The following is a 22,355-nucleotide window of genomic DNA, read 5'->3' as shown; positions in this document are numbered from 1 at the left end:
ATTTGTACCATCGATTACCGTCTACCTTGTCGGTATTGCCGCTGAAGCCTTCGATTTGCATTTTGCCGACGGACCAACCACATTCGCACATTCTCCAACCAGCCCGGACAGCGATCACAGGCTACAGCACAGCACCAATAGTGCCCTGTACATTGTCGCTGAACCGCCTCATCACTCCCTGGATGGTGTGTGGCCCTCACTTCACTTGTTGGTTACCCGCCTTTGTAAGTGACCAGCTGCTGCCCCGGCCTACACCTTGAGATTGGTGTATCTTGGACGCTGCCAGTACGCCGAAGCCCAGTACCCCCATCCAAAAAATCACGGACCGAACAGACACCATTTGAATCCTGTCTCGGTCGAGACAAAACAGCAAAAGTGCCCTTTGCTATTTTATTCTACTAAAATAAAATAAACGAATCAGTCATCATGGCGACACTCTCGGCCCCGAGGACAATGCTGGCTTCCCACCAGCTTGACTCAGCAACAGCAATGGCAACAGGTATGAACTTCTTTCTTTCTGTGTCTCTGTAATCAATCCACACAAATACCACCCATTCTTCCCTTCCCTGATTTGCCACTTTCTTTTGCCTTTGCCCTTTTTAGGCAGTCGGTCCCCATCCACTGCTTGTTTCGTGGAACCGTTTCCAAAGCCAATTCATTCTCTATTTCCAATGTACCTATTCTGCTTCCCTCGTCATCTTCCCTAATCAATTCATTCATTCCGCTTTTCTCTTCATTTTCTTTCTCCTTCTCCGCTTTTACTACTCAGTCCATCATCATTCCCGTGTCTGCCGAAAGCGAGAAGTATCTCCGTGGACCCTGCGCAAATTGGTTTAGTGACGCGATAAGTTCGGCGGGACTTCGCTGGTCTGCCCGGCTGCGAGATACGGCTTTTGTAAGTGGGTTCCTAGAAGATGCTGAGAAAGTAAACGTTTCCATAGCTGCAACCAGCTGCGTCTTTGCATTTCGAATATTTGCCAGCCCACTCGCGTCTGTTGCTCGCTTTGCCTACCGGCCGGCCTGGCCCTGGCTTGTCCTGTGCCTGTCCTGTGCCTGTTGGGTTGAGCATAACTTGACAAATTCATGACATCCATCCATCCATCCTTCACTGGGCCTAGCCTTGGCGATTTGGGGTTGGTCCCGTTTAATTCCCTGCTTGATTTGATCACTCGTTTCCTCCTTCACCTCTTATTCACTTGCTCACTCTCGAGTTCCCATCTATTTCTGCCTCATGCACCCCCCGGTTCTTTAGCCTTGTCCCATGTCAACCCGAACCCTGCAACTTCCCCAGTCTAAGTTATCCCTGCCTGCTGACGTCTTTTTGCTTGTGTCCTCCACAGATAAAAGTACCTCACCATCACCGTTGCGCGCAAACCAGTTTCAGACTTCATTTTCGCCTCGCGATATTTCTACCGATCTTACTGAATCAATTGTTTTAGAAGAAGGCGGTGAATCCGGAAGCGAAACTCTTGAGCCCGTTACTCCTGTCAGCGGTCGTCATTCACAAGACTTCACACTTGAATCCCAGGACCTACAAGATCTCCAAAGTCTGCAGTCTTACCCAGCCGGTTCAGTCACATCTTCAGGGGTTGGACCTATTGCGATTCCCGGTGCCAACGCCGGCAACAACAACAAAGGGGGCTATCTCTCACAGTCTGCAAGCCGACCACCCACTACCCCGACTACCCCAAGAGCATCAGAGCCAGAGCCCGGTACTTCCCTCACCCGTCAGTCGACTCGTGGGTCTATTTCCACCGCGAGTTTCAAACGCACCATGTCAAGTTTCTTTCGACGATCAAATTCACAAGCCAGGAACGACTACACTCCTTCAGAACCGCCAACACCATCAGTCGTATCTGCGCCAACTGAACCACAGACTAATGGCCAACCGCGGGCTGCCGCTCGTCGCCGCTTCTCTATGAACCGTTCCTCCGCCACAACTCGTTCTAACTCTCCTCCTTCACCCAGCGATAACGGCCTCGAGATGAACCTCCCGCACCGCGAACGTGGCGTCGACAAGTCTCTTCCTAGCCAAGGCGATTTCAAAAAGCACCGCGCTTCCACTGGATTTACCTTGCGCAACCGAATCAACTTTGTTGGTGCGAATCCCAACGGTCGAGGAAACGGGAACAAGCGCCCTGAATACAACCGCCGAGCTAGCAGCTATGACGGCAGCCGTCCCAGTACACCTCTTCCACCACCTGTAGAAGGCGACGAGACTATGTATCCGCCTGAACGGAGTGTTTGGCCTCTTCCCCCAGAGTCCGGAACTGGTGCCAAGGCTCGCCGCATGAGCTTGAGTCTTCCTGATGACTTTGCCGTGGATGTAGCTGAACTCCAAAACGAGTTCGAATACCAGCGCAAGTTTCTGGGTCGACATGGCAAGCATCTTGGCAAGGGAGCTGCTTCCAAGGTTACACTCATGATGCGCAAGGGATACCCAGAAGAGCTTTATGCCGTGAAGGAGTTCCGTGGAAAATCACACCGCGAAAGCCAGCAAGACTACGAGAACAAGATCAAGTCAGAATTCAGCATTGGAAAGAGTTTACACCACCCAAACATTGTTGAAACCTTCCGCCTCTGTACCGACCATGGGCGATGGAACCACGTGATGGAATACTGTTCTGAGGGCGATCTTTTTAGCCTGGTGCAAAAAGGCCACCTGAAGGGCGACGACCGTAAGAAGGACCGTATGTGCCTTTTCAAGCAATTGATTCAAGGCGTGTACTACCTTCATGTCAACGGCATCGCCCACCGTGACATCAAGCTTGAGAACCTTCTCATTACCAAGGACAGCAAGCTCAAGATTACCGATTTTGGTGTGTCAGAAGTCTTCTGTGGTACTCACCCGGGTCTTCGTGAAGCTGGCGGACAATGCGGCCGTAATATGGGTGGCGAAATCCGTCTATGCTCACCTGGTATCTGTGGCAGTGAGCCTTATATCGCCCCCGAAGTTCTCGCCAAGAAGGAATCCTACGACCCCCGAGCCCTTGATGTATGGAGCTCTGCGATTGTCATGATTTATCTAACATTTGGAGGCGCTATCTGGTCCCGAGCTGAGCCTGGTGAGCTCCATTACGACAAGCTTGTCACAGGCTGGAATAAATGGTATGCAAAGCATCCAGAGAATGATGCTTCCATCAGCGACAGCGATTACCCTAAATGTTACGCCCTCGACGTTGGCATGAGCCCGCCCGCTCTGCGCCGTCTTGTGCTGCAGATGCTGAACCCAGAGCCCAGCAAGCGTATCAGTATCGATGAGGTCATCAACAACCGCTGGTTGAAGAACGTTGAGTGCTGTCAACTCGAATCCTACGATGACCCGGCTTTACTCATTGACGCCACCAAGAAAGACAACTCCATACAGGGCAATAAGAAGATCTTTTGCCACAACCACTTGCCCCCGAAGGGAACTGGCTCCCACTCCCTGGGCAAGATGCCAGGCCAGGCGGGCTACTAGACGACGAATAATGAATGACGGAAGGGTATTTGAATAGCCTCACAATCGCCAAACACCATTGCCTTGATTATATTGGGGGTGTGATGGATTGTGTGCTTCATTACCCATGTATGCACCTATATCGGCGTTCAGGTCAAGGCCATGGTGAGGGGGGTTGGCCCGCATGGTCCGGAGTTGATGGATTTCTTGTCGTTTCTCTTCTTTGCAAGACCGAACTGTATATAGTTTACAGACTTTCCCTTGCTTCCGTCGGACGATGCTGTACTGCAACCGGCAGGAAAGGAGGACTACTTACAAGCAAGCAGACTTAATACCCCCGCAATGACAGTCTCTTGCTCTTTTGAGATCTGGTGGAACATGACATCCTGCTTAGTTTTGCTCTACCACAGAAAAGGATGGTGAAAGGTTAACCATGGGGGTTTATCAGTTCACTCGCTTTGTCCTTTTCTATTATTATTTTGATGCAAAGATGCGTCCAGTCAAAAGATTGCATATGTTACATACATTACATACACGTATATATCTGGGCTTACCGCAATGGTTGTTTGCTGCCGTTGTCAACAATCTTTTTTGCAGAGAGAGAGCACAATAGACTTGAATTCTTGTATCCAAACCACTTTTATCCTGGTATCCGAGTGTCCACAATAGAAGAGCCGTTATCGGAACGGCTTGACTCCGTGATCGTGGTACTTGACGTCTGTATGATGTGTTTTGGTCAACTTGTGACAAGGGGTACTAATCGCGTGATATTTGAGCAAGAGTATTATTTAGATATACATATTTTGCGGTGAGATCTATGGCAGTAGAAGGACTATGGAAGCATTCGATTCGCTGGTATAATAACATGCTTTTTATCACATGTTTGTATTTGGTGTCTATTCGTCCGGTTTCTCGGCCGCATTGCTGGAACATATGAATACAGGCACACGTGGCGTGCACAGGTGTCTCGATGTAAACATCCCACGCGATATAAGTGCATGTCTCACTATTATGCTATATTCAGAGCCGGGTAATGGCCAAAGGCGGTGTCAAAGTGAGGGATATGTCACGGATTGGGACGACACATGAGACTGTCTCGAGGTTCTGCCAAAAGCTGTCAGAGGTGCTTGAGTCGTGCAGGTGGCTGGCTGAAGGAGCAGCAGAGGTTTCAACGAGGCATTTCTACCAGGTCTTCAAGGGTCTAGATGGTCTTTGACACCACAACCTGTACATCTCAGGGTCCCAACTCTGTATCACGAACGAAGTGTCTCAAGCTGCCTGTCGGCGCGTGATAAACCCCGACTCCAATACGGACCGTTGACTGGTGTTGCACCAAAAGAGGAGTCGATGCTTGTCAATGTTTGTCAGGCACACAAGATTTCAATCTAATGCACCACAACGGAAATAACGTGCCGAACGACATCCCAGTCAATAAGGCTGTCAGCCGCAAGAACCGCGCTGCACCAACTGGCACACCGACTGTATAGGTACAGTCAAGACTCACTCGGATGAGATGCCGAGTCCAAGGGGAGCTGATTTGCGCCCGCATTTATAGTTCGTGGGGGGTTCTATACTGTCTATAGACTGTGCTGCTTGTGCGACACTTGGAACAAGACTTGTGATCGCTGAGCCAAGTTGGAGATGCCTTGTCTTCCCCAGATGTAACGTGAGAGAAGCGCGGGGGAAAGGAGATGGCTTGAGGTTGTGGAAGGGCGTGAGCATAAGAGGTAGAAGAACAAGATACTTGTGCTGGTCAGAGTTTATTTGACAGGAGGTGAGAAATAAGGAAGACGTACCGTGCCGCTCCGTATACTCTAACACAATTAAACATTAAGTTTTGCTTTACGATGTAGCTTGAGTGTTTGCATTGGAGGAAAGATAGAGCCAGATCTCTAGAATCCTCTAATAGAACTTAAATCCAACACCATTTCTTTCAGATATTTCTCCAGCAACTATTTATTGCGTCGACTGAATGGCCCGTGTCGATTTTCTGAAACCATCGTGAGCATATCGAAAGACTGCTCCATCTGCTATCTAGGGTCCCAGTACCTTAATTAAACCTTAATAAACTTGAAAGCTTATTACGCTCCCATTGAGATTCTTTGAGTTCTAGAAAACGTTTCAGGCGTTACTACTAAGAGAAGAGATACTTATTCCTCCAATGGAAGAAATAGTTCGGAGGCTAAAATACCGAAATACAACGTCCAAAAGTGGGATATTACAAACATGGCATTGAAACTGGATATCTTCCGAATTTACCGAACCCAGACTGACGGAACAAGAGAGTAGTATATCTAATAGGGAGTTGACGCATCAGTTGTATCATCAAAGTCTGTTCTTGGTAATTATCTCTTCATTTCAATTCACTACTGGCTAGTATTTATTCACTTCTCTGTCGCTCATTACTTTACTATCTATACGCTATTACATCTTCATCATGCGCGCTGCTGCTATCATCGCTCTTTTCGCCTCAGTGGCCTTTGCTGCTCCAGCCGACAGCCGTTCTTGCTCTAAAGCCAAGAACACATGCCCTGTTGTCTTTGATGGCCGGGTCCCTGCGAACGCCTCTCTCACCGACTTCGACAAGGAGAACGGTGGCGGCTGGAACCCTTACAACCCTGGCTTCGTCAAGGGAAACAACATTTCCTGGTCCGAGATCATTAAGCTTCCTCAGACCACTCCATCTCGTTTCGATGTCTCGGGCAAGACCCTCCCTCTCGAGGTCACTATCAGCGATAAGAGTATCTTCATGAAGCAGCTTGGTTTCAGACGTGCTGGTCTCCAGTTCAGCAAGGACAAGAATGAAGGCAGTCCTGGCTCTGAGGGTATCAAGACCCTTCACTTCAGTCTTATGCAGGACAAGAGCCGACCTCTTAACCTCAGCCACGAGTACATTGTAAGCTTTATCCGATCTCTCTTTCTTGTCTTTGGCTCTAACAACAACAGAATGTCTGGCACGAAAAGGCCGATTTCTCCGGAAACCAGTTCCAGTTCCAGTCTGGTACCATCATCGGCCAGAACCACACCGCCGCGACCTGGAAACTGTTTGACGAGAAGATGAAGTTGCTTTGGGAGACTCCCATGCTTGAGGGCAAGTGGCAGAACTTTGCCATTACTCTCAACTTTGACAAGAAGTGAGTTCACGCCACATATTATACAAAGAGGAGCAAAACTAACGATTGCTTGCAGCACCATCCAAGCCTACTACTCTGAGGGTTCCAAGGCTCTCAAGGCCGCTACTCAGCCCATTGCTCGTGACTTGAGTGGACAAGGACAGTACCAGATCGGCATGCTCAAGAAGCCCACTGGAACTGATGATGTTGCCAATGCTGGATTCCAGGAGGCCAACCTGAACGAGGGACTGATCTATGGTGGTATTTTCCTTGAGGACAGCAAGAATAACTGTGTTTCTCTCTAAACAGTTCTGGTAATCGATCCTTTAGGGCAACAAGGCTGCAGTATTCCAACCAGGTTTTATTGTAGACTGGGTAGTTAGCTTGATCTGGCGCAGCGGCCCATTGTCTAGTACAACAAATACTACCATTCTCAAGGCAGATCAAAACTATTGGACATAAAGGGAACAAAATCGCTCCCCCTTTTTGTCTGAAACTGGCTTGTCACGTCACCTGTCCCTTTCTGCCAATTCCACTTTAGATCCTTTACTCTGAGAAGCTTGATGTCAGAACCCTCGTGCAGGTCGAATTTGAAGAATTGGTAGTTGAAGTTCAAGGGAGTTCTGGCACTCTCGTAATAGATGAATCCCTCATGCGGAGCAGTGTACATCATCCACTGCGTTGGCCATATGTCTTTTTCCTTTCTCTTCTTCGACGAGACCTTGATATTGGGAACCATGATGCCGTGTATCATTCCCATGGTGGTGGCGAGGGCAGAAGCAAAGTCTTCGGATTTCCGTATGTGATAGTTGTAGAAGAAGAGGCGATCGTATCTCTCTGTTGCTTACAGTAAGAATTCGACCTTGGCTATCAGAATTGAATGTACTTACCATAAGGCATTGGCCATTGTGAAAGAGCTCTTCCATCGATTTCCTTTCGTATCCTCTTCTTGTTCCTTGATCGTTGCATGTGGTATGTATCGCCGGCGGCGACATCCCAGTCCTCGTTGGAGTAGCATCTGATTTGATTGCTGGGCTTGATATGTTCAATGATGAGGTTGCCACCCTTGGCGTCAGAGATAGCAATATGCATCTTGGTTTCCATGCCATCGAAGGGATTGTCTCTGATGATTTGAGGTGACACGTTACCCCAAGCCGTCGTGGGACAATTCTCCTTCTCCACCTCTCCAACATTCTCATACTGGTCGAGGTAATACTGCAGCCACGCACCGGCCGAGAGAGTAGGCCGCATGTCAGGGTCACCAAAATGGCTTCCTCCGAGGAACAGTATGCTTCCCGAGAGACCTTTCTCGTTCATGCCCTCAACAGTGATCTTGTTGTACATGACAGCCACGGTGCTAGCATAGCGGGACCTCCACTGGAGTGCCTTGCGATGGGTACCGCCATGGCGATCTATGCCAGCTGGGAAGACCCAGAAGGTCAAGTAGGGGTCCGCGACATAGTCGACGGAGCGACCGATGATAAAAGCACTTTTGTTTTCACCGGTGGTTCTGTAAGCAACCCGAGCACACGCAAGGACGAGTGATAGATTGGTAAGGTACAGTGGGAGACGCATGATTGAGTCTTGGGTTGCACTGAACAAGATGGTGGAGGTTTGACATAGAAGAGGGGAACTTGGTCGAAATTGGAATCGTTAACAGTTTTTATACATTTTCCAATTTATTTTCCAGTTGAACCTTATTGATTGTGCGGTCTTGTGCCCTTATTGAACTTTATATCGTTGTCTTTTGTTGTTGTATTGAAGAGATTTTTCTATAAGGTTGCGTTTATGCCCTACTTTCTATAACTCTTGATACAGGGCGCCGAAGGCATATTTTGCTTGAACGTGTACCAACCACTAAATGGTCCTATTGAAGCCAAAGTGCTCTTTATTATATCCATATCATTTCCTTATTACTGGCTAGATATCTCCGAGGAACACGCCCGAGATGGTTGATGGATGGCTATCTAGACAATGAATGGACATGATGCCGTGACGGCCATACAGCGGAGCGAAACAGCATCATAATGATACAGGCTTGTAGCCAAAGTAATACGTAACGTTGAATGATAGGATTAAGACGATGATAGAAATCGACTCGAATCTTGTTCACTGAACATATCACAGTTTATCACTAATACAACCATGCTCCCGATTTGCCTGTGACGCTGCCCTCAATGCTGTCCTAACAAGTTCGTCCAAAGTCTCTTGACTTTCTATGCCCAAGCTTATCCGAACCAAATGCTCTACTACTCCATACTTTGCCGCCCAATCAAGCTCAGAAAAGTGCGCAAAGAGTGTGTACGCACAGCAGAGAGTGAAGTTGGTTCCCAGACTTGGACCCTTGGCCACGTCAAGTCCATCATGAAACGCTATAGCAGCTTCTGGGGTCTTGAAGCGAATGGAAAGTAGATATCCGTAGCCCCTCTCTGGGCGTTTGTATCTCTCGTAGATATCCTGTGTCGGGTTGCCCTTTGGATAATAGACTTGTTCGACGGATGCATGACTTCGAAGCATGTCTGCTGTTCGCTCCGCGTTTTCGCTTGCAGTTACGACTCGCTCTTTAAAATCCGCGCTGTTCTTCTCCATTACTATTGCGTCTGGAGGAAAATACGTATCGACAAATCTGTCCTTCAGAAGCCGCTTCATGGCTGGGAAGAGCCTGGACTGGGGGTTGAGCGCTATGCTGCCACCCATAACATTGCAACCGCCGCTGAACATCTTTGTTAGGCTTGTGCATACGACGTCGCAGTACGATATGAGCTCGACATTGACTGATGTAGCGACGGTATCATCCACTACGAACAAAAACTCATAGTCGATGGCGAGCTTTTGTAGACGCTCAAGATCTACTGAGCCGAGAAGAGGGTTACCTGGAAACTCGGTGAAGAGAGCACTCAACTGTAGTCCCCCAGCTAAATCCTCCTCGAGGGCATCCAGGTCGGATGGTGTGGCACCATAGAGTTTGCAGTCGAACCCGTAGATCTTGCTAAGGACTTTGAAGGTGTCAACATAGAGAAATCTTGAACAATGTTAGCTTTAGCAACGACTACTTATTACTAATTCACATACCCGAAAATTGCGACAGTCCTCTTTTCATCCGTGGTTAGATGTCCAATGGTGTCGGCAGTGTGACTTATTGAAGACATGCCACTTGGGTACAAGAACACATCATCCGCATCCAGTCGATTAGTCTCTGTGCTGAACAGATGGGCTATTCGTTTTTGCACCACGACTTTGGCGTCTGCGGCCTCTCCGTTTTGAAGCTGGCTTCTGGATGATTTGTTATCTCGGTTCAAGAATGGTGCGCTCTCCAGCCAGTGTGTCGCTTGTCGGCTCGAGACTCCATAACCGGTATGCTGCCAGAATGCTTTAGCGTCGACAGCCAGTTCTTGAGGATATGCAACTGCATAAATCTCGTCAAGGGTGCATCTCCTAAATAAAGTCTCTGCCAGGTGGACCCCGTTGTTGAAGTCGGCTCGCAAGACAAATGCGGCTCCCTTATTCTGGGCGTTTAGATACTCCCGGCACATCCTCGCATGATGGCCCGCTGGTAGAATCATCGCTGACCGTCCAGGAGCAGCCAATAAAGCTCTCAGTTCAGATGGAAGCTCATCTAGGGTTGGTTCGGAAGATGACCATTTGAGTAACCTTTCTGCAAGCTGGCCGACGACAAGCGGTACGAAAAATCGAGGGTAACCGGTCTTTAGCTGTGATATCAAGTCTGGATCTCGTCTCGCCCAAGCTACCGTGTCTTTCCACGTTGGTATATAAACGCTGACTGCCTTTGATGTTGTTAGTTCTTGAAGCTCTGGGGTATATGGGCAAGTTGGACTTGCATGCTTGTCTCCTGGCGGGAGCGAACTCCCGAGTTCTGCCTGCATCTCTTCACAGATATTGAGTATGGAAGATCAATTTAATATGCATGTCATGCTCCAATTGATCTTTTACCTTGTTGGAACTGCTTTGCTGCCACGATATCGTCCTTGGTGCGTGCTACACAGCAAAACAACACAATAAACTAGGAAACGCTTTGTCTCATCGCGGAGCAGACTGTTCATTTTTATGTGTATCTGGCTGCTATGTAGATCCGTAAACTTTGTTATGTTCCACCATGCGTCAGCCAGCCCTTTGCGCTTTGAACAGGTTTTGGGGGCTGGCTACTATTGACCGTAGTGTAAGACATGCATTAGCACGCGGTTCAGCTGTGCACTGAAAGCTTGATTCGTTTGTGTCGATCGAAAGTTAGGCGGTGATTATATACGTCAAGCATTTAAATTTCCTTGTGAGACGGATGCCAGCAATATGATGAGATCTGGCTTCGTCTTGCTGTACGTAACTAGCTTTGTGCGATACCAGACTACCACAATTGGTGGCTTTTGTCATTGGGGGTCGACATGCTCTCTAACATTAGAACCATCTTAGTGACTTCTGCCAGTGATGTTCTTTCTCTACACCCATTCTAGACCAAACCTATGCTCATTTCACGGTGTGATGGAATCGTGAGGCTGAGATGTAGTTTAGTAGTCAGTCTAGGGTATGTCGATTTGTGTTGGAGACAAGTGCATGCCAATGCCGCAAGGAAGGGGAGATTGACAGGGGTACTGTGAATCTCCCGAGCCATTACATTGCTTACCCTTCCTTCTTGGGGCATTCAGGCATCCTCGGCGTTCCCCGCTCAACCCTCCAGCAGCGCGGCGGCTCCCGTACCTACAGGGAAGGGACCGGTCTAGGTACCTGCCTTCCCTACCTCACCCAGGTAGGAAAGGCAAGTCACACCGTCTTGTCTTGTCCTGTCGTGTCTTCCAGTCTGGCCTCGTCTCCCCTCAGCTTATCAGACACAAAGACTTCCTCCTCCTTCTCCTCTACCTTCCTCTCATACAACTCATCCTTTTGCCATTGCCATTGCCTCATCCGAAGAAATTCTAACTCTAAGTCACCGAACTTCTCATACACAGCCATGACAACCCGTTACCGTGTCGAGTGTAAGTAAACCGCCAATAACCCCACCTCGATGCCATGTCTTCGTCCTCCAAGCCCTCCTGGTTACACTGGCTCACAATAGCAAACAGATGCTCTCAAGACACACCGAAGAGACCAATTCATCGGTATGGTGAACCCTATTTCATTCAAAATCCCGGCCATATTGTACAGCTACATATTTATGGCTGCCCTCGTGGCCCCGTCATCAGCCATCTCATCCCCGCATCATATCTCACAATCCTCACTGGTTGAACCGTGCCGAACTTGACTGACTTGCTTTTCAGAATGGGTCAAAGGTCTTCTGGCTGTCCCTTTTGTCCTGTATTCGCAGCCCACGGGTGTCTTTGGAGATGGACCTAGTGTTACTCAGATGGCTGAGGAGGCTCACCGTCGTTATGCTGAGATCATGCGTGATGTAGAGCTTATGATTGATGATCACAGTATGATTTCACTCTCACCCTCAAAAAAGAAAAAGAAAAAAAAAACCCCATCTGACTCTCACTAGTTAGCCGTCAGCAAGACGACAGTATGTTCCCATCAAAGTTACGGATGCTGATCCCCACTGCGGGCCCCTTTTTCACCCGCCTCCCTCTTGAGGCCGCCTTCAAGTACCAAGACAGAAAACGGTACATCTCATCTCGGAGATTCGTTGCTCCATCCTTCAACGATGTTCGTCAAATTCTCAACTCAGCACAGTCTATGGCTGTTACCAATGGATCTCTCCAACTGGCCACGTTTGATGGTGATGTGACACTGTACGACGATGGGTTCAACCTGGAGCCCACGAGCCCCGTGATTCCTCGTCTTCTCGGTAAGTTTGCTACACGAGTTACAAACAAAACACTAACACATTACAGACCTTTTGCGCAAAAATATCAAGATTGGTATTGTTACAGCTGCTGGCTACACCTCTGCTGACCGCTACTATGAGCGCCTTCACGGATTGCTTGACGCCATTGCCGAGTCGACTGATCTAGACCCTGTGCAAAAGCAAAGTATCATCATCATGGGAGGTGAAGCGAACTATTTGTTCGAATACTCGCCCTCTTCGCCCTGCAAGCTAGCACCTGTCCCACGCACCCAGTGGCTGACCCCCGAGATGGCCTCATGGTCGGATGCTGATATTACAAGATTGCTGGATGTCGCCGAGAATGCACTCCGTGATTGCGTCAACAATCTTAATTTGCCTGCCATGATCATGCGTAAGGACAGGGCGGTAGGAATCATCCCCAAGACACCGGGAACTCGTATTGCTCGTGAGAGCCTTGAAGAGACCGTCCTAGTCGTTCAGCGCATCCTTGAGCTTAGTAGCCTCGGGTCTAGCGAAGAGCGCCCAACGAAGCACCGCCCAAGCTCTCCACCTATCCCACCCTCAGTGGCAAGTCAATCACGCCGTGTACCATTCTGTGCTTTCAACGGCGGCAACGACGTGTTTGTTGATATTGGTGACAAGAGCTGGGGTGTAACTGTTTGCCAGCAGTGGTTTGGAAGCAAGGAAAATGGCGGCGCTATTCGCGGCGAGAACACTCTGCACGTAGGCGATCAATTCTTGAGTGCAGGCTCCAACGACTTTAAGGCACGTAGTGTCGGCACCACGGCATGGATTGCAAGCCCTGCCGAGACCGTCGAGCTCCTCGATGAGCTGGCTGATATGATGCAGAAGAAGCTATCTTGATTGAATACTTCATGTGACTAGCGGCCAAAGATAAAGCTTTTGGCATGCAACTATGCTCAATCCCGTCAAGATGATAGGCAGAATTGCTGGTTTATTCCAGGATAGGTCCCTCAGCCGCAATAAGACGCCAGCCCATGATGGATGGCCATGCGACGCCACGAAAGCGACACAGAGAGCCACGAACAAGAAGAATTAACCTGAAATAGCGTAATGGTTATTAGCCACGCTTATAAAGGACAGGCCTCCTTCATCAAAAGAGGTCTTGACTTGGCGATGAACTGCTATCAATGCCGTCGTCTTACTCCTATGGCCTCGATGAGATTGTTTAGCGCCAACATGGTGCGCGTCCCATCATGTTGAAATAGAATGCACCAATGGGCTTTCTGTATTGTTGATATCTTCCGGCATATATGCAAGAACATTTTGTCATCTTTTAGTAGCTTTAATGATTATACCTCTAATTACTATCACATCCTACTTCTTTGTATATCACTGCCGTGAATGATAAGTGACAAAAAAACCCTATGATCATCCAATGTCTTGTAAACACCATCCACTTATGAGATAGTGTTGGGAATCAGATCGATGAGACGAGAATATAACAGCAGAGGTAGCAATTCAGGCTTGAAGCACCGTGAGGTCAATATGACCAGTAAGATTGTCAGCTTACTTACGTACGTTGGGGACGTGAGAATTTGTGCTTGAAGACGATCAGCTTCCCCTGTTACATGTAAACCACCAACCTTGGCGCATGATAGCCGACATGATATTTCTTACGTTGGACGATGCCACGTGATACCATCATAACTTCACGGCTTATTCATCTATCCCGACTTGGCTCGACATATAACTACCTACTCACTCCAGCCCAGTCAGTTGTCTAGCTGGCTTTCTCAATCCGTTGTGCCTCTCACAGTCTTGAAAATGGCCGCACTCGGTGGGCTCAGCGCACAAGAAATTAACAGAGTCATGGACTTAGAGTGGGAGGAATCTATTCAAGATTGGGAGTGGCATGCTTTGAACTACGCGAGCCCCGTCCCTCCTCTGATACCTTTTCCGTCTTATTGTGTTAGCCGACGATGTGGATGGTGCCGTTTCGTGATCAAGCCTGACGAACTTGTCACAGCCAGTAAGTTACACAACCAAAATTCGAAATTGACCCTGTCGCTAATATTACTTGATGTTAGGGTCTCCTGCAGGGACCGAGTCGTCGGTTTTTGTAATTGGGGAATCTTGTGATGACACCAAGTTATTCGCAACTTTCAAGCGATGCGAAAGTGACCACGACGCATGTGCCACAACAGGTTACCATGTTGAATGTTCAGCGATTGCCTCGAATTTGGGTCTGCAGAAAAACGACTTCTTGGATGTGGCTCGATACTCTTATGAGCCATCGTCCAAAGAGGATGAACGTCGACTCGAGTGCATCTTGAATCACTTGCACCAGGCAATGAGCAAGAAGTTTGCAAAGCTTCCGACCGAGATTTTGTTCATTATAAATAAACATCTCGTTCTGTATTATGCGATTGCCTCGCTCTCTGGACTTCGCCAACCCGGCCGATGGACAATTGAGCCATTTAAAGATGTCTGGGCAACGCACTTCAGCCTAAACAGCATCGACTATATAGCCTCACTGTCGAATGAACCAAAGCCGGGGAGTCGACTGCTCTGGAAAGCCCCAGAGAGTCGCGAAGATCAACATATTTATATCTCAGAAGATCATTTGGGAATCACACAGATTGTCAATGACCCCCTGGCAGCATCAGTCGAGGAGCGACACTCTGGCTGGTGGCGTACGCTCCCGATAGCGAGCCCGCTTCTGACTTTCTCTGGCGATGTAAGTTCTTCTTTTCTTAAAATTTGCTGTTCTCACATATGGCTAGGGCCTCAAATTGCGGAGTGTCGCAGCTGCCCCGATAAATCCCACCATCTCTTGGCCGTATCCAATGACCCCAAGATCACTGAAGAGCATGGCCTACCATGCGACGAAAACGTCCTCTTCAAGCTTCAGTATGACTGTAGAAGCCCGCATGGTAGCTTTGAACTTCAACGAACCTGGTATTATCGCCTACTCCGCGTGTTGGTATGAAGACCGCCTTGTAGACATCCATGCACATGAGTCTGGAGAGTCTCTCGACTTTTACCGTGAGCTTGAAGAGAACGTCAAGAACAGATGGCCGAACAAAGAGTTAAATAATGAGTCCCTAGCAGCGATCCAGTGGGTTTATCACCCATTAAACCGTGGAGAGCAGATTGAACAGGTTTGGCTACATACCAAGAACGATTCAGAGGAAGGCAACGACGCACATGAAAGACGACGAAAGACAGAATCATCTCCAGACAATATTGCTATAGCCGTAAGATCAGATCCTCTTTATTCCCTTGCAAGCTTGATGCTAAAAGCTTAGTAGCTGCTGACTAGCCATTCACGAACGTTGGTTATGGGAAGACCTCGAGCAATGCATAGCGAGTGGAAATGTATTGCTCAAGCATTCCCAGGGTCCCCGATGCGAGTGTTCTTTAATCCTGGTGTGGATAGTGTTTCCCTATTCGCAGCCCCGACTGTAGGTGGCAGTGGCAGTGACTCCTTGCCGGATCAGTTGTCGACCTGGTTAGACGCAGAACGAAAGCCCAACAACTCAGACGCTTCGCTTGATAAAGTCAAAGAATTTGTGGTTTGTAAAGAAAAGTTGGAGATCTCAGGACTTTTGTTAAGATATAACGGTGGTAAGCAAGCATCTGTTGGGAGATTCCGCCTCGACCATACCGAAGCGTCTCTGCCAGTCGATGGTTTACCTTGGCTGTATACAGGGCATCGATTGTCTGATGAGGGAGAGTTGATCTTGGAAGTGATAACTCTTTCGATCCCTGGGCATGATGAGAGTTTGGAGTGGAACAAGATGCCGTTGGAGGGCATCCTTACATGGGACTCTCTGTCGCGCAAGACAGCTGGCCATTCTGATCTCGTAGCTTGAGGATGAGCTTTCGCGAATTATATCTGCAGTAAGTATTTGAAGGTTGATTGAGAAGGAAAGGATGACTTCCTCTTGCCGCTGAAACAATCATGTTAGGGAGTTGCGTACTGTTGGACTTTGCGAGAAGGTTCCTTTCTCCTTTTATGAAACCTTGGTGCATTATGCTTTTACTTATCTATCTATCTAGTATATAACACCCACCTCAGCTTAGCAGTACCTTGTGAGAAACTCTTCCGAATTCTTATCTCTCTTTACTTCTTCTTGTCAAACTTCACTTCAACCAACTTCTTCATCAATTGCTCACAAGTCACCAATATGGACAATTCCCTTGACGAGCCGTGTACCGAGGTTTCGACCAGCCAACCAAAGTTTCTGGGTCTCATATTAATTGGTTCCGGATTTGAAGGCACAGCTCTGCTCAACATGAGAGCCTTTTACTTGAAAAGGCGTTGTCCTTGGAGGTACAATTTTTTCCTTTTCCATCTAGTCGCTACCACCAATGCAGCAAAGGACAAATATAAATTCCGAGAAGCATGAAGTAGGGTCGACTTCGTGATGGGACCTCGTGAAATGGAAAGCGACAGGCATGACGAGTCTTAACGGCCACATTGTTGAACAAATCACTGCAGCATGTGCTGAGGACAAGGCTGCTCGGGTCCCTGACGAGATACCCCCAATACAAAACAAGATATCAGGCAGGCTGAGACACATCCTTCCAACATCCCCATAACCGGCAAGAGCGATGCCTCTCCCCCCGAGTTCGAGAAACATACTAGGTACCTATTCAAGAACAGAGGCCCCCCCGCAGATTCTTTATTCTTTCATCTTCATCATCATCAACAGTTTCCGTCAAGAATTCCGCCACCCATTGTCAACACTTGATCATCTCCAATGATGATATGGCGGTGCTTTTCATCTCCAAAGAGCGCAGCAACCTTAACAGAAAAACCCCTTTAATACAATAATAAAAGACAACAACGGATATAAAGTTCAATAAGGCCACAAGGCCGCATAATCAATAAGGTTTAACTGGACAATAAAATTGCAGCAAAAATCGCAGTAAAGAAGTCTTTTGATCATCTCCAATATTGAGCACTCATCCGTTATCGCTCTTGCCGGTTATGGGGATATTGGAAGGATGTGTCTACTCAATTTACTTTAGTAGGCAGCTATAATATCTCTACAGTGGTAGTTTCTTAACAGTCAACTATTTTCGGTATTGATCAATCGTCAACGACATTTACAAGTGAGCCACATTATACATGATGGACGATGTGGAAGACCAGTCTGCACAGTCATATATTCATCTTATTCTATCCATTATATTCTATTTTATCTGCCGATTAGACGTTGCCTAGGTGGATTTCAAGACGTCTCAAGACGAGACGGAACACTCTCACGTTACAGCCAACGGAGTCAATGACCATCGCAAGCAACGCACCATCAAAAAGAAGGGCACAGCAAAGCAACCCATTTTACCACAGTCAAGACCAATCTACAAGCGGCACAGGCAGGGAGCATATACCTAGCGAATGAGAATTTGGAACTAATGGATTTTATTTCAATAAATTTACCTTCAGACAATTTTGATCCAGGGTTGGGTTGCGGTCGTCTCAAACCACCCTTGAGAATCACTTGTCTCCTATTTTAAGGCTGTTCGTTCTCGTTCTCGTTCTCTTCGTCTCTGTCATACCCACGCTCCTTTCCCATCATGATAAACAACTCGTTAAATAGCCTCTCGATCCAGCTGCCCTGTACCAATCATACCCACGGCACTCTTTTGGAAGGCCTTCCGCAGCGGGTTCGTCCAGCATTGTTTGCACGTTCTAAAGTCTCTTTCTTTTGATATGGGCTCAACACATCTCTTGGTCCCCGGGGAATCTTGACTCCTGCCCTAACACGAAAGAGGAAGGGGATATAACTAAGGGGAAACAATTCCAATAACTTATTTTTTTCTCAACCACAAACTTGGCCTGATTAGCTGGCACCTCCGTTCTGTGCACCCAGGCTAGCGGCCATAGCGGCAGCCTGCTGCTGAGCGAGGAGCTGGGCCTGCTGGGCCTGTTGAGCCTGCTGTGTGGCAATCTCATCAGCCTTGACCATCACGTTCTGAATAACGTTCTGGTCATCGGCTGTAAGGTGTCCAGCCAAGCTTCCGTAAAATTGGGGCTGCTCTGCTTGCATTTCTAAAAACAGGTCAGCGATGTACAGTTTCACCTGCGCATTCAACGTACTCATCAAGGTATTACGGAACAGCTGGTAGGGCTCAATCTTGTCAAGCGGCGACTCAAGCAGGACAGAATCCTCACCGAGGTCGTCTTCCTCAACATCATCGATCGCTCGGCTGAACTTCTGGGCCTGGCTTTGCATTAGTAATTGTCATAGAAAAAGTTAGTAATACGCGTTCAACATACCTCTTCGTTGAGGAAGTTCAGGTAAGCAGTGCTCTCGTCCTTGGACTCGGCTGTCTCGCCAGTCTCTTCCTCCTCTTCGACATTCCAGTTGGCCTCGTCATCATCCCACTCATCTTCCTCACCGTAATCGTAGGTAGACTCGAGGTGGAAATCATCGCGGAGAGCTTCGTCGCGGTCTGTCGTTTGTTAGTTTCAGGCTAAATATACTCGGAGCTTTATTAAACTTACTCTTCTGAGCAGCAGGGAGAGAGCGGAACAGTTCAGTGATGCCCTGCAGTAATCGAGGCCAGCCAACAGAAACACTCTGTGGTACGTGCTCGGGGTTCAGGCTGAGCAGAGCTGAGATAGCAACAATACACAGTTTCTTGTCATGAACACGAGTAAATGCCGTCATGCTGCCGAACCAGAGGCTGAAGAAGCGGTTTGTCCAGCCCTTGTTCTCAAGAACTTGAAGAGTAAGAAGAGGGTTGTAGTGGATGGAGTTGATCACCATCTCCATCAAGTGAATACGATAGCTCTTGACCTTGACATCCTGGTTGGCCAGAATGGTCATGGCAATGTTGATGAATCCCTCAACGCAGCTGTCGATTTGCCCCTTCAAGCTAAGCATCATGGCCTCAGCCAACTTACAAGCGCATATTCTCTCGACTCCTCCCTGAATACTGTCGGTGAACATGTCAGCGACCATGGAGAAAAGAGCTTGAGTGTACTCAGGCTTCTGAGCTAGCTGAGGAGCACCGAACTGGACAAAGTTGTCCAGAGCTGGCAGCATGTCCTCGAGGTAATACTCAGCGCCCGCCTTGAAAGTAGTGTGAATCAACTCAAAGGCCTGCCACATAGTAGGAGAGATGGACTTGGCGGCAAACGTGCAGCTGTCAATAATCTCAAACACTTCATTATAAAGATCGTAGAGCTTGTTCTCCAAGGTAACCTTGATAACGGGCATAAGAACAGCCTCGATATGGAGCAGGACATCAGGGGTGCTCTCAAGAGTGAGAATAAGAGTGCCGATAGTTTGTAAAACACCGAGGGCAGTGATGCTCTTGTCGTCATATTCGTTATAAAGTTCGCCATCGTCTCCAACCTTGCTCTCCTTCTCGAGAAGCTCGCGAACGATCCTCATATAAGTGTCTCGGAGCTGCTCGCTAAGAGCCACAGCGAAGGGAGTGAGTTCGGTGGCAAAAACCTCAACGAAGTCCTCCATGACGTTCGCAAGCGCGTCGATATCGGCCTCGTTAGCGAGCTTGAGAAGCTGCTGCATAATCGTAGGGATGTTCTGCTGCATGCTCGTTCGGATGATATCGTGTCGGATTAGAGGCTGGAGAGCGAGCGCGGCGGTGACACGGACAGGGAGGGCTTCGTCGGCCATACAGTCCAGAATGTGTCGATAAATGGTAAGAAGGTTGTTCTGGTCTTGGAAGTTGAGCTGCTCAAACTTCTCGATGGTGTCACAAGCACGAGCACGGAGATAACCCTGAGTGCTGGTGAAGTCAGGGAAAACATAACGGACAAGGAAGTATTCAACTTGGTCCGCAATGGGACTCTTTTTGCCCAAAATGACGGGGGCCAAAGTGGCGATCATGCGCAGCGCACCCTCCTTGGCAATGTGGTTCTTCTTGTCATCTTCAACCTGTTCGTATTCGTTGACAACGGCGTTGACAAACTTGAGAATCTCGAAAGTCTCCTTGCGGCGGTTCTTGGTGAGGTTGACAAGGAAATTCGTGGCAGCAACGTCGGGAGCAGAGGCTTCTTCAAAGTAGTTGAGCTTTCGGTGAAGATACTCGTCGGGCTCGTCCTCGAATTGCTCGACATCCTCCTCGGTGAGGCAAAGGACAGGGAAGACGAAATGAGTAACCAGGTTGGTGAGGTGAGGCTTGAGGTGTGCCCACATCTCCTTGGGTCGGACTGACTCGTCGAGGAAGACAAGAGTATAAGAAAGACAAGGCCGGCTGAGCCAAGAGGTTTTGGCGACCCATTTCTCGATCTCCTGGAGATAGTGCTTGAGGATTTCGGGAGCAATGTTCGCGGTGAAGTCTTTAGCGAAAGCAAGCGCTTCCTCGCCCTTGCCTGGGCTGGCAGGGTTGCCATGTCTGAAAGCACCGTGTTAGTGTGATATTACCAATGGAGAGAAAGTATAACTGGCCGTACCGGATGAAGAGACGGTTCAGGTTGAAGAAGGCCCATTTCTTGGCCTTCCACCAATGGTGCTTCTCGCGCTCGTGTTGGTCGCCCTGCATGGCACTGGCGGGACAAGCCTTGGAGACGGTGTGTAGGAAAACAGTGCACCAAGCGATGTTGACATCGCGCTGTCGCAACGTGGGGGAGAGTTCCAACTACGAGTAAGATCAGTATAGGATTCCAGGTAGAGAGAAGTGATGTTCCGGTAGGTGCGTACCCATGTCGCATGTTTATAGGCCTTCAAAGCAAGATGCAGCATCTCGCCAGCCTCATCGCTCTCCTGGTTCACCAGCTCGTTGCAGATGGCTAGAAGGCGAGGAAAGCTTGCCTCCACAATCTGGTCAAAGTGTTGTCGGTCGTCGCTATCGGTCGACTTGTAACGGAAGGCGCGGCAAATAGCGAGCAGGCACTGCAGACCAGCAAGGACGGAGCCAGGGTTATTCGTGTTAAGAAGCTCCAGGGTGAAGTCCATAAATCTTGGCCAACGAGCGGGAAAGTCATATTGGAGGATTCGCTGGAGGACGGGAATGAGCTGCTGGCGGACGAGGCCTTCGGAAGCAGCGAGAATCGGCAGAAGGCGGTCTCGCACACGAGCCTTTTCATCTTCGGGGATTGGGTTCGAGGGGGGCTCGGTAGAGTAACCCTCGTTGTTATACCATGAACGGTTGACACGGTTCTTTACGTAGATAACAGCTGAATAAGAGTGTTGTTAGAGCTGGGTCAAGAAGCGAGCGGGATAGCTTGAATAGAGGGGCACGAATATTGGATCAACGTACTCGACAGACGGACACTAGCCTCTTGTTCAGCTTGTAGGATATCGAGTAGACATTCGAGGAAACCGGGCTGTTCTTCAATCTAGATAATACAGCAATTTAAATCAGCATGTTGATTCTTGTTGTGATTTGGGATTCGGGATTTGCGCATGGGACGGGCAGCTGATGAGTGCGCAGAGGAGATAGAATGCGGCAAGGAGCATGTGAGGCAGCCATGATACCGACACGGTGAAGCAGATGGCCGTTCACAATCTCCAATGGCACCCAAGCAGAACAAAGACATTCCCTCAGCACAACGACGCAAATGCAAGACGCACCTGTTTCAACTGAATCTCAGCACGCCTTCGGCTGTCTGCATCAGGGTCCAAGCTAGTGGCGAGCAAGGACCTCACAGCGGCGGTATCCATGGTGAATGGTGGATATATAAGAGAAGTCGACGTCGAAGCCGAAGAGGATAGGAGTGTGTGGTGGAAAGAGAGGCGGACGAAAGTAGCGGAATCAGGATCTGTCAGGTCTGGATAAGAAAGGCGAGCGGCGGATGGCGGGGCATCTAGAGACAGCCCAAAAAGCACAACACCCAAAAAGAAAAGCACAAAGTCCACCTCAGCTAGTTCACAGTCCGAAATGGAAGGCCACGAGCCACGGTGCGATGCAGGTGCGGGCTTGATTCGGGGATCGAAAGTATTCGCCTCGAAAAGTCAGAGTGACTTTTTTTTTCGTTTACAAGTTTTTTTTTCTCTTCCCTGCTTCCCTTTTGCAAGAGCTGGAAATATTAGGTCCCGATGGACGATGCCAGAGGCCCAAA

At 48.6% G+C, this 22,355-nt stretch overlaps 7 protein-coding genes across 7 annotated transcripts; 4 read left to right on the top strand and 3 right to left on the bottom strand.

Moving 5' to 3' along the window:
* Nucleotides 1-1,774: 1,774 nt before the first annotated feature.
* FGSG_08906 (uncharacterized protein) lies at nt 1,775-4,317 on the top strand (the record flags this gene model as incomplete). The annotated part of the gene is made up of 1 exon (XM_011321496.1): nt 1,775-4,317. The coding sequence occupies one exon, from the start codon at nt 1,775-1,777 to the stop codon at nt 3,458-3,460; it is 1,686 nt and encodes a 561-aa protein (XP_011319798.1). The 3' UTR covers nt 3,461-4,317.
* A 1,559-nt stretch (nt 4,318-5,876) lies between these two features.
* FGSG_08907 (uncharacterized protein) lies at nt 5,877-6,857 on the top strand (the record flags this gene model as incomplete). Its single annotated transcript, XM_011321495.1, has 3 exons — nt 5,877-6,335; nt 6,386-6,573; nt 6,629-6,857. 3 exons carry the CDS (start codon nt 5,877-5,879, stop codon nt 6,855-6,857), a joined length of 876 nt encoding a protein of 291 aa, XP_011319797.1.
* Nucleotides 6,858-6,985: 128 nt separating this feature from the next.
* On the bottom strand, nt 6,986-8,127 carry FGSG_08908 (uncharacterized protein; the record flags this gene model as incomplete). Its single annotated transcript, XM_011321494.1, has 2 exons — nt 6,986-7,389; nt 7,443-8,127. The coding sequence occupies 2 exons, from the start codon at nt 8,125-8,127 to the stop codon at nt 6,986-6,988; spliced, it is 1,089 nt and encodes a 362-aa protein (XP_011319796.1).
* Nucleotides 8,128-8,673: 546 nt separating this feature from the next.
* Nucleotides 8,674-10,436, bottom strand: FGSG_08909 (uncharacterized protein; the record flags this gene model as incomplete). Its single annotated transcript, XM_011321493.1, has 2 exons — nt 8,674-9,574; nt 9,625-10,436. The coding sequence occupies 2 exons, from the start codon at nt 10,434-10,436 to the stop codon at nt 8,674-8,676; spliced, it is 1,713 nt and encodes a 570-aa protein (XP_011319795.1).
* A 1,076-nt stretch (nt 10,437-11,512) lies between these two features.
* On the top strand, nt 11,513-13,210 carry FGSG_11629 (IMP-specific 5'-nucleotidase 1; the record flags this gene model as incomplete). Its single annotated transcript, XM_011321492.1, has 4 exons — nt 11,513-11,537; nt 11,832-11,975; nt 12,041-12,346; nt 12,393-13,210. 4 exons carry the CDS (start codon nt 11,513-11,515, stop codon nt 13,208-13,210), a joined length of 1,293 nt encoding a protein of 430 aa, XP_011319794.1.
* Nucleotides 13,211-13,855: 645 nt separating this feature from the next.
* FGSG_11630 (uncharacterized protein) lies at nt 13,856-16,185 on the top strand (the record flags this gene model as incomplete). Its single annotated transcript, XM_011321491.1, has 6 exons — nt 13,856-13,884; nt 14,083-14,339; nt 14,398-15,047; nt 15,094-15,567; nt 15,622-15,937; nt 16,022-16,185. 6 exons carry the CDS (start codon nt 13,856-13,858, stop codon nt 16,183-16,185), a joined length of 1,890 nt encoding a protein of 629 aa, XP_011319793.1.
* Nucleotides 16,186-18,162: 1,977 nt separating this feature from the next.
* On the bottom strand, nt 18,163-21,766 carry FGSG_08910 (uncharacterized protein; the record flags this gene model as incomplete). Its single annotated transcript, XM_011321490.1, has 8 exons — nt 18,163-18,371; nt 18,420-18,543; nt 18,600-18,775; nt 18,828-20,689; nt 20,748-20,932; nt 20,995-21,470; nt 21,554-21,632; nt 21,707-21,766. 8 exons carry the CDS (start codon nt 21,764-21,766, stop codon nt 18,163-18,165), a joined length of 3,171 nt encoding a protein of 1,056 aa, XP_011319792.1.
* Nucleotides 21,767-22,355: the final 589 nt, after the last annotated feature.

This window comes from Fusarium graminearum, chromosome 2 (assembly GCF_000240135.3).
Source record: "Fusarium graminearum PH-1 chromosome 2, whole genome shotgun sequence".
NCBI lineage: Eukaryota > Fungi > Ascomycota > Sordariomycetes > Hypocreales > Nectriaceae > Fusarium > Fusarium graminearum.
Note: the sequence above shows the minus strand (reverse complement) of the source record. Positions and strands in the feature narration are given on the sequence as shown.